At 35.2% G+C, this 11,845-nt stretch overlaps 1 protein-coding gene across 2 annotated transcripts; it reads right to left on the bottom strand.

Moving 5' to 3' along the window:
* Positions 1-561: 561 nt before the first annotated feature.
* Positions 562-11,256, bottom strand: LOC11424426 (DExH-box ATP-dependent RNA helicase DExH1). 2 transcript variants are annotated; one of them, XM_003590275.4, is made up of 16 exons: positions 10,849-11,256; positions 10,452-10,597; positions 9,167-9,266; positions 8,857-9,081; positions 8,638-8,733; positions 8,099-8,374; positions 7,236-7,439; positions 6,926-7,081; positions 5,682-5,774; positions 3,699-3,913; positions 2,699-2,858; positions 2,349-2,622; positions 2,071-2,263; positions 1,794-1,980; positions 1,169-1,537; positions 562-1,064 (listed from the first exon to the last, which is right to left on the bottom strand). In XM_003590275.4, exons 1-16 carry the CDS (start codon positions 11,134-11,136, stop codon positions 936-938), a joined length of 3,111 nt encoding a protein of 1,036 aa, XP_003590323.3. In that variant the 5' UTR covers positions 11,137-11,256; the 3' UTR covers positions 562-935. The 2 variants fall into 2 exon arrangements, with proteins under 2 accessions (XP_003590323.3, XP_024633214.1); XM_024777446.2 differs by lacking the exon at positions 10,849-11,256 and having other exon boundaries at positions 9,167-9,270; positions 10,452-10,591.
* Between the last annotated feature and the right edge of the window lie 589 nt (positions 11,257-11,845).

Here is an 11,845-nt window from a genome sequence, read left to right as displayed (position 1 = left end):
TTGAGAGACAGTTTCATTTGAGATTTCAAATTGTCATGACACTTGCAAATTCATATCGATGGAATTAGCATTTTAAGGATGATAAATGGTGTTTGCTTGTTCTGCGATAACAACTATTTTTCTAAATTGAACAATAGATTTCTGTGAAAAAATCACATTTAAACTCAAGCTACAAATCCTAACTTAAGGCAAACTTAATTCTACTCAAGAGTAACCAAAAACTTAGTTTTACACCCATTCAAAAATCACTTGCAATTTTACACCTCAAAAATTAATTCTAACTGCGTGGAACCAAAAATAGGACAAACCATTCAAAGTGAATCCAAACAAAGTACAAATGCTTAACCAAGATAGTTAAAGAAAAAACATAGCCAACAAGATATAGTTGCAAATGGTTGTCATTCTAAAAGTTGTGCACGTGTTACTTTCAATAAAATTTCAAGAATTTTTCTTTTACTGGACATTTTTTCAAGAGCTGTGCTGCACAGAAATAAATAAAGCTTCCAAGAAAAAAGAACTTAAAAATGTAAAAATAAAAGTGCAAAATGAACCCCTATTAGGTAACTTAACAGCAAGAAGTTGAATATGAATTAAACCATAGCATCTTAATATAACTTCTACAAAAATCATTCTATCAAAAAGCATAGCCTGTCTAGTAAAATATAAGTATGACATCCTAAGATAAATATCATACCAATGGGTATATGTGCCCAATGCTATACTCAGTTTCCCTAATGAGAATATTCTGATATTTCTATCCCTCTTCCTCCTTCCCTTGTTGAGTACTATATAAGTCCTTTTAACCCAAAAAAATAGATATTGTAAATATACATTCCAGATATTATAATAATATCGCTAGCAAAATCATCAAACTCAATTTATTATAACAGCTAATGAATGGCAGCACAAAGAACTGTCAGCCCTGGAAAAAGAAATTATTGCATGACTTGATTATGTAGCAATTCAATAGCAGCAGCAACCACTGCTTTTCCTTCATCAGAAATGTCAAAACCTGGTTCTTCAATTTTTCTGTTTAGAAGCTTGTCAAGCTCCCCACGTAATTTCTGCATATTCAGTTACGATGAGATTGCTTTGAGTAAGCATGGCTCAGAAACAAGTTACAAAGGAAAAAACATTAGAGATTTTGTTGGAAAAAGAGGGAAATTACCTTTATCAACTCAATGACACTCTTAGAAGCAGAGAAATGAAGGTAACCCCCAAGCATCTCAATGCCCTCGCCATTTTTGCTAGGGTCAAGATTACCACCAAATAGAAGTAGGGCATAATCTGAAATGTTGGTAGAGTCTCTAATATAGATGCTGGTTGTTTTCACTTTTTCACTATATACTAAGTAGGGCAGAGGGAAGGAATGAACTCCGGCATTAACAGAAGAGGGATGAATGTCAACCTTCCCGGCTTCTTTAGTGTAGAATGCTGTCCGGTGTCCCCTTCTTTTGCACTGCACAACATTAGGGTAGAGACCAGCACAAAGAATTGCACAAACCATCTCCAAATCATGACTTTGTTGGTTGTAAGCCTGCAGAGATATACATCAAGATTGATAAACATCCATATCCTTTTTCTCAATTTCGAATAAACTTCAGTTGTCTTTTGTCAGAGTTAAACAGAAAATGGGAGAAGTGCCCGGACTAATATAATATAATTAGTCAATAGGGAAAGAAAGAAAAAAAAAGTATTTTAAGTTCATTCAAGAGTAAGACACTAAATAGGGAGAGAAGATGGGAGAAAGTGCTTCAATTAGTATTTTTAAAGAAAATGGGACAAGGGCTTACTTGGACACCCTTTGACTTGTCAACAAACCCAATATCAGATAACAAATTGAGAAATTGTGTTCTCATATCATCAATCAACCGCAAGGTCGCTGGGGATAGGAAATTTTCCCAACAAAAATTCTTTTCATCCCCCCTACTTTTTGCGTCCTTCCATTCTTCAAAAGCTTCAACAAGAGCTAAATGATCACTGAATAAAAAATATACTTATAATTAGCAACCACAAGCATGGTTAAAGTAGTAAATTTGAACAAACGATTGACCCATATCAATAACTAACCTGCGAGAGTCACAAGCAAAATATCTTTTTGCTTCATCAGCTTCTTTTTTTCTGTTTATAGGTAGGACAAATGGGTTGCGGTAAGCAAGAGAAGCAGCAATAGTTAAGGCAGGACTGAGACACTGAAAGATAGAACCCATGAGAAGCATCTTCCCTATATTTGGGTCCAAAGGTACAGTGCAAAGATGCCGACCTGTAAAGATCAAATTAGCTCAGATAGCATCTAAAGATTAGACTAAAAATAGCCTGAGAAGACACGCATGTCCAGTACAATATACCCAGTGGAGTAAGCTCCTCCTTATTGTCTAATGCCCCAATTGTCTTCAGAAGTTCTATAGCATTTTGAACAGCAAGAGAATCTGGCGGCTGAAGTGCTTTTCCTAAAAATGGTGCCGCAGTTCCCAGCTGCAAGCTTTTAATGTGCAGGCACAACTCTTGCAAAGGTGTTCGGAGGATTTCAGGTAACTGATACTCTGGCATAGCATCGTGTATCAGTTTCGGATACAATCTATAACAAACTCCAGGTTGTACTCGACCAGCACGACCACGTCTCTGAAATTGTCTACCCGTTAGTAATAGTAAAACATAGCATGTTCATACCTGAAGTGCTTTTCCACAACTTCTATACCTGACGTGCCGAAGCCTTTGAAATCCATGATGGTAACAAGCTGGCAAGCTTATTAAGAGCATCATAGCTGGTTTCCTTTGCTTTGCCACAGTCTATGACATACACAACATCATCTATGGTGATGCTACTCTCAGCAATATTTGTTGCTAGCACAATTTTTCTGCAAAGACAAAATAATAGCTATAAAAAAAAATAGATGCTAAAATGATACCAAACTCAATTAACATCCAAGAAAACACAGCATGTCTTTACTTTAACATCTAATAATGTATATTATAAAGCATCAAATCAACTGCTCGTCGATGTATTAAAAATGCCACATAAAAGTAGAAGTCGGGTTTCCAAGAATTTAAGCCAAGAATATTAAGATACACCCATCAAATGAATAAGAGCCTTGTTGCAATGGTTGGACTTTGAATTGTTACTGTGTGACCACAGATTCAACCCATGCAATGAGCATCTTGCTGATTAAGATTACTTTATCTTTTTTAAAATTTGAATTATTTGTTTTGATAAAATTGTCAGAGAATCCTGGTCATTAAGTGCTAGTTTTGATTTTTATCAATTAGAGTAATTTGTCATTAACAATCTTATAATTACGATCATTTTCTTTTGGATTGGAAGAAATAGTCAAGAATTAATTAAAAATTCAGAGAAATCTGTTTTTAGTTTAGGAGGATGTCTATCAAGGACAAGTCGTTTTTTTCTTTTCACAATAGGTCGAAATGAGTCTACTATGTCTAGGCCTGTGATTTGGTCCTGGGTCACAATTTATACAGGGAAATGCCAGAAAATATAGTCAAGTAAATACGATTAACTAGTTTCCATTTACAAGTTCCCCTTTGTGATCCAACATGTTTGTTTAGGTTCAACCTCCATCATTCTTGCATAACTATATATGCCAGAGCAATATTCACACAATTTCTTCAAAAACTTGTCCAAGCATATTATCACAACAAAAAACTGTCTATGACAAAATTAGCAAAAGAAACATGCTTGCCTTTTGTTAGGGGGAGGACGGTCAAATATTTCACATTGGTCGATGGTAGGCATTGAACCATGTATTGGAAGGATTAAGAACTTGCTACGGTTTCCAAGTAAGTAATTTTTTTCAAGTTCCTCAAATAGCTTAGAGATTTCATCCCAGCCAGTAAGAAATACAAGAATTGCTCCACCACCTTCATTTCGACATATATATTCAATTGTTGCTTCTACCTGAAATATCATAGTAATCAAACTGAAACAAACACTTCAAACTGATTCAACAAACATAGAAAATTTCGTCAAAGGCATAGAGCAACACAAGTAAGGATGATGGTAAGAAATGAAATAGTACAATTCCAACCAAGAACATAGAATGGGCAGTTCATTCAACGAGGAAAGCCAAATAGCAAGCTGTTAGAATGCTTATCTGGATTCATTAGTATATCTCACACAAATTAGAATATTAAACGACTGTAGTTAGTTTAGAGGATGTGAATAATATCTTAGTTTCGTTAGCATATCCACCTCAAATATAGAATACAACAATAACATAATACTCTAGTGAATCATTTGATACCCATGAAATTTTGGAAAGGATAAGATCTAGTAAGACTCATCCTTTACTACTTTTATCCAACAATTTTATTTAATGAGTCCACTCCAGATCTACTCCAGTTCAACTTATGTCCAGTTTTCTATTTCCCTCCACTGATGGACGGCCCGTAGCAAACAATTATTCAATAGCTAGGATTAAATAAAAAACAGAAACATTTTGCATCTCTTTGGCAGCCGTTGAACTCCTTTTGCTCCGGATCTAGCAGCACCCTCACTGCTCCGCCGCCACGCACCACCTAGCCTTCCATCTCACCGCCGGCGACACTCTTACTGCTCGCCGTTCCTCCCACTTTATTGAACAGGTTTGTCAATGTTTTGATAAAATCATGTCACAACCTCTTTCACCAGTTTCAACAAAACCATAGATGAAAAGCAATGACTCCAATTTCAGCAAAATCAAAACATATGTAAAACAATGAAACCAATTTCTTGAAAACCAAAGGAAGAATAGTGATTTGGGTTGTTGCAGTCCGAGAAGAAGAGAAGAATGGCGACAGAAGAAGCGAGAAGAACAATATAGTGGAGGACGACACTGCGAGACGGTGCAGAGAAGCGGCGAAATCGCAGGGCAGAAGGGTTTGATGGGTGGAAGAAGATTAAACGCGTTTCTAAGAATGCGTTTTCTACCATTACTGATTATTCAATCTCAGCCACTGGATACTGCTTTGCCACCTATCGTTCGTCGGTGAAGAGAAATGGAAAATTAGAAATAGTTGGGACTGAAGCAGATCTGAACTCTTATTCTATATACTCCCTTCGCACTCAGTTATAAGCGGAAAAAAAAACTACTCGCACACTTATTATTTATTAAGAGTAGTAATTACATGCATTTAATTTTCTTGGTTTCATGTAAAAAAAAATATTTACTAATCTACTCCTAATTATAAAGTTCATCTCACAGTTTTAAAAAAATTAATTTTTGGAATAACATTAAATGCTCATAGGTTTGTTGACATTTGCTTATATTTAAGTCCAAAAAATTCAGACATTTTTTACTTATAATTGAGTCCAGAGTAGCATAACCTTATTCTGTTATGGTCTCTAAACAAACCTATAACTTCAACAGTAGGCTACTGTTGAAGTTATAGGTTTGTTTAGAGACCGGTAGCTACTACTAAGCTCTATAATCAGTTCATGGTTAGCTCATACACCCAATGCACTCATGTTTAAAATAAGATAAGCTATGAGTACACAACACACTCAATTTCTCAGAAATACTCAGTTTCGACAGAGACTTCTGCACTAGCTGCACGCAAAAAAATCAAACACTTCTAGACTGGATACCCACTGAGTTAAGAGACTTTCCCCACAGCCGGTACCTCTAATTCATAAAATAGAGATTCATCTGGCATTTGCAAAATAAGGAAATGGTGGACATACATACCAGACCCAAATCAATCTGTGAACCTGACCAAGCTTCAAGAGATTTTCTAACACCCGAGCTGTAACTTTTGTAATGAGTATCTATATCAACGTCCTGCAAAAACAAGGAGATGTGCAAGTCTTATTCATATATTTATATATATAAACAGCAATGATGGCAAGGGACGTTAAAAAGGTTATGACATTGGTAGGCAGCAGAAACTTGAGAAATAAAGGTGTAAATCATATTACAAATTGCAAAAACAAGGACTGTTGGCTACAAAGGCTAAATCTAAGCAAATTTTCATCATGTTTTGGTTTTTAAAGGATTAAAGATTTTACTAGAAGAGAGAGATTAATTACAAAGAAAGAGAAGCATTTTATACGAAGGTCTTTCACTCCTTAAATCTCCAACCCACCACACCTCATCAGAAGCACTGTCAAACAAGAACATATCACACACCAAAAATCAAGCATATGACCCCAACTAGCATCCAACAACTAAAGAACCATTTTTCATGATTCTTGAAGTCACGACGTATGGTCATATGAGAAATGCTAGGAACACTATCTTTCTAACACTCACTCTCTTGTTGAGTAAAACCCATGTGGATCTCACCACTTTATGTTGGATCCATTTCCGAAGTATGAGACCCGCATGGGTTTCAGCCAATAAGAATCTTTCTAACACTCGCTCTCTTGTTGAGTAAAACCCATGTCGATCTCACCACTTTATGTTGGATCCATTTCCAAAGTATGAGACCCGCATGGGTTTTCAGCCAATAAGAAAGTAGGTGTTGAGAGTGTTTAGAAAGAGTGTGTCCATAGCACTCATCATGACCATATTGCTCATACACAAATTTCACCACTACACCAAAATCACTTGTCTATTATCATAATGTCGCCCTTCTACGATGCTAACAGAAAGACCCATCGGTCATGGTGAATAAAAAAGGTTCTTAAAAGAACAAATCTTTTGAACCCAACGGTAACACCATATCGACTCTGTAACTATCATGAACTGAATACATAACTTTGAGAGAAAAAAATATAGTGCGACATTACTAAGAGAGTTGTTACAATGCTATTGTTACGGAATACAATATTCAACTTGACCCAAGAAACAAAATCAATGGAATCGTCAATTTTAAGTCCTAATTCCATGCAACTAGAATGGAAAAGATAAAAGAGCTCATAATTCAAGGTATCTTCTAAATCACGAATATTGTATATACATGGATTGATTGATATATAAAGCATACATGCCTCAAACATTTCAGCCAAAGGATCCTTCTTAGAATCTTGTTGTTTCTTTCTTCTCCTTGAATTCCCCTCAATATCGTCAGACTCCGACTTGATGCTATATCTAGTTTTCTCCAACACATCTTCTAGGAAATGCTCCACCACAGGGAAAGTAAATCCCTGGCACATATGTCCAAATAAAATAAAATAAAGCAATACAATTTGCATTGAAATAATATATATATATATATATATATATATATATATATATATATATATATATATATATATATATAACTCAACAACAACATGAACTTTAAAAATAATGAAATACCGGTATGTGCATTGTTGGGGCATTTGCAAAGTATTTAGAGAACAAATCAGCATTGATTGTGGCACTCATTAGAATGAGGCGTAAATCTGGACGCCGAGGAAGAAGGTCGCGTAAAATTATTATTAAGAAGTCTTCATTCATGCCTCTTTCATGAATTTCATCCACCAGCAAATGACTAACACCAGTCAACTCTGGATCTTGTACCTATTCAAAAACCGAAGATATAGAAAAGAAAAGTGAACACCATTGGCTGTCAGGAAAAACATATGAGCATCCCACATATAAGGCTGAAATATTATTAACTTCATATTTTTCCTCTTTCAAATTTAATATATATATATAGTAACACTAGTCTTGTAAATACTTAACTACATTGTATCCTCCTCACTTTATGAACTTAATTTTATATTTTACATTCATACAAGCATCACTACAATTTGAAATAGATATATAATAACACGAATCTTGTAAATACTTAACTACATCCTCTCCTACTCACTGTATGAATTTTATTTTAAATTCTACATCCATACAATACAAGCATCACTACAACAATCTGCAGGGAAGAAAGTATTAATCACCAACTATCCGAATCTATCAAGTGAAGGCTCGTAATTTATTGTATATCTAACACGACCCTGACACAAGATTTTTATGGGCTCAATGCATTGTCAATGCAAGTGTCTACTATGCCTTACACTGCAAAGTCAACTTTCATTTATATGGCGACTTGGCAAGAAATGACTTCATGACTAGCTGATTATAGAGGCTACAATATAATGTTGATGAGATGAGACTCAAATACCTGTCAAATTTTTTATTAATACAGGAATTGAAATCTTAAAAACAGGATGTAACAATACCAGTTGCCGCAGTAATACACCAGTGGTGCAGAAAAGAAGGCGTGTTTCCGCAGAACGTTTTGCTTCAAGACGGATGTGGTATCCAACAGTTTTGCCAAGAGTTTCTCCCCTTTCAGCAGAAATACGAGCTGCAACAGAGATTGCAGACACACGACGAGGCTGAGTACAGATTATGTTGCAGTCAGCTCCACGCAAACAAGATATTTCTTCTTCCAGAATGAACTGTGGCAGCTGTGTTGTTTTGCCACAGCCTGTCTCTCCCGAAACTACCAATACCTGCACTAACACCAGTCAAATTTTACTGTATTCTAGAATGAAAATTACAGCTAGAACTATAGAATGAACATGAGCAAAGTATTAACGTAAGTTCAAACAGTTTGAGCATCACATTGACAATTAGTCCACTTAAATATGAAGCAAAAAAGTTTGCCCTCTTTTAAATTTTCATGGATATTTACAGATATAATTTTTTTAAAGCATCTTGAAACAACAGTTAATAAGTCATATTTTTTTTTACAGATATAAATAGCTCTCCACACCTGATTTCCTTGAACTGCTTTCAGAAACTCAGACTTCATTTTAAATGCAGGAAGCTTCTCCCTAAATGATTTCATTTCCTTCAAACTACCACTTGCCTGCAAGTTTTCAATACCGCATATGTTTAAAATACAGCATAAAGCAGTCAAATAGACGGCACAATAGATGCAGACAAGAGATACTAGATTAAAAGTCAAAATTCCTACTAATTGTTTCGATACCTGCTCCAGTTCCTGCCTTTCCTTGAGTGCAACACTGAGTTTCTCTTTTGAAGTATCAGTCTGTTGTGAAGAAGCAGAGTTTATAGTGGTCATTGTTTTTTTATGTCCCGTATCAGTTGATGCAGAAGGCAAACTAGCAGCTGCCGTAGCCGTTGACTGTGAGGTTGACTGTGAGTTATTTAAAAGATTTCCTACTCTTCTCTCTATGTCTGTGGACATTTTGATCTGTAGAAAATCAAAATTGATATGTTAGCAAACTTTCAACAAGAAATTGGTAATCGGACTTTGAAATAGAGTAGGTATACTCCACCTCCTTCTGTGTTGATCCATGACGCTCATCAAGGTCTGCACGGTAATCAGGCAAAGGAACTTTGCTAACAACAAGAGTCTTCCCTTTATTATATGCATGGCTTTCTTTGCGCAAGTAAAAAGCAGGCAACGAAGAATTAAAATGTTAGAAAAAAACCAGATAAATATACATGATATTAAGTTTAGATGTTCACAGGTAGAATGAATAAATGTCGAGTGTGTATTGTATGCAACCTGAAATCAATATTACTAATGGTGGACTGGAACTAACTTAATCAGTTTGTTAGAGTTAGTTACAACTTACAAGGGTAGTGCTAGTCTTTGTGCAATCTACTGTTTTAACAATGTACTTGAGGTATCTCTATTATATATCATATACTACTACTAGTGTTAATGTAATTAGTGTTACATAATTTCTGTTCTGATACCTACTTTTCTGATACACAGCCAAGTTCAATCCAAAATAACCTATGACTTAGATTGTGAAGTTCAACAAAAGTCAAGTATGGTTTGGTTCGAGGCTGATCCTCAGACAGGCCCCAACTGGACAATATTTTTTTTTTTTAATAAGCTAAATTAGCCCACCCAAATTGGCACCGAGGAGGATCAAACCTGGGACCTTGAAGAGGAGCACACTCCCAGATCTCAAGACAATACCACTAGGCCAACCCAAGTGGACAGTAAATGTAATCACCTCTAATTCACCCAACAGAATCAATTTAACATTGCAGCAAATTAGAAGCAAACATTAACCGCAGGGCCGGGAGGTATCACACTCACATCGTGAACTCATTAAAAAAAAGGGTTAATGGTGCTTTACCCCCCTGTAATATAGGTCACTTTTGGTTTTCCCCCCTGTAAAATATTTTTTTTACAAATTTTTTTTTTTTGTAATACCCCCCCCTAATAGGTCATAAAAAACGAAAAAATTCTGCACAAAAAAAATATTTTACAGGGAGAAAAACCAAAAATGACCTATATTACAGGGGGGTAAAGCACCATTAACCCTAAAAAAAATAACCTAACCACTCTTTAAGTAAACTTTAGAATAAAATACTAATTTTGGAGAAACAAATTTAGCTTATGTAAAATAAAGAGCTCATTTTATATTTTATAAGGAAAAAATAAAGACATCCTATAACCAAATATTAAATTTTTCTCCTATAAGGCATAATTGCTTATCATACATATACAGAAATAATGAAGACATAAAAATTAGAAACATGCAATTAAAAAATGGTTTCAACTAAATTCCTGATAAAATGAAGAAGTGATTCATATCATACAAGTATAGTTCATGTTGATAAGCCATATCAGCTAGGGTTTGCTGGTCTGCAATACTGAAGTAGTGCTTTATAACCAATTCTTGTTCCCCTCCTCTTTTCATCGTTTCTATCTTTTTCCACCATTCTTTCTCATCAAGCACCTCCTTCTGTAACTCAAAATTAAACCCTAATTATTAACAATCAAATTCATCAAAGTACAACTTAAACCTCTGTAGCACCGACCCCTCTAAAATAAGCACAAACACTTCTGATCGAATGCATGTCTGGTGTCAGTGTCAAGTGTATGTGTCTAACAAAGAGACACATGTAATTACATTCAATTATATCATTTTCTATAAAATAAATTTTCGTGTCAGTATGGTGTTCGGTGTCGGGTGTTTCATGAAATTGAATGTACCTCTGCTTGTTGTTGTTTAAGGCGCTCAGCACGCCAAACAGGGTCCCACCATCTCTGTTCACCGCGTCCACCACCACCACGGCCACCGCCGCCACCTCCACGGCGGCCACCGCCGCGATTGGAAGATGAGGAGTTGCCTCTGCGGCCTCCGCCTTGGTAGTTAGGGCGGTAGGACATTATGAGAGAAGTGGAGATTGGAAGGTTGGAGAGTAGAAGTTTGGGTGCGTGGGGGTGTATGAAGAAGAAGTGATGAGAGTGAAAGTTAGGTCGGAGAAGGGAGTGAAGCATTTATAGTAGAAGAGATTGTGGAGAATTGAACATAGCAAAACGTGTTATGGTTGAGAGTTGAGAGTGGAGTGGACACATTTCACTAGTGTGGAAAAGCAACGTGTTGAGGTGTGGTGTAGTGCAAATTAATGGGATCTTTTTCTTTCTTCACAAGTCTTGCTAATAAATATTTCCTCCATCTTGATATATAAGCAAAAAAAACTCATTTTCTTTGTCTCAAAATATAAGAAAAATAAATAAATTTTTATTCTATTTAATCTTGTTTTTAAAAAAATCATCTTTTTCAATAAAAACTTTTTCTTATTCTCGTGAAATTAAATGCAAATTACATTTAATTTTCTCTCTCTTTTATTTTTTCCATAATCAATTGCCAATGAAAATTGTTTTTACATCTTCCCATGAAACTTATTCGAAAGAAAACACAAAAAAACTATGCTACAAATTCTTATGTTTTAGTTTTCTTAATAAGTGTGATTTTTGTTTTTTTGCTTATAATTTAGGACGGAGGGAGTATTGTTTAAAACATTTGTTAAAGGAAGAAAAGAATAATAGTGAAACAAGTAATTAAACTTGAATCATTAATGAACTCCACTAAACAACAAATTATTTGGGAGAATTTAAAGTTCGATTTTAGAATAATTTTGATCGGACAATATATACTTTATGATCAAACTTTGAATTATCAATAACTCCTTGTTGTGTGAATCGG

The sequence above is a fragment of the Medicago truncatula genome, chromosome 1 (assembly GCF_003473485.1).
Source record: "Medicago truncatula cultivar Jemalong A17 chromosome 1, MtrunA17r5.0-ANR, whole genome shotgun sequence".
Taxonomy (NCBI): domain Eukaryota; kingdom Viridiplantae; phylum Streptophyta; class Magnoliopsida; order Fabales; family Fabaceae; genus Medicago; species Medicago truncatula.
Note: the sequence above shows the minus strand (reverse complement) of the source record. Positions and strands in the feature narration are given on the sequence as shown.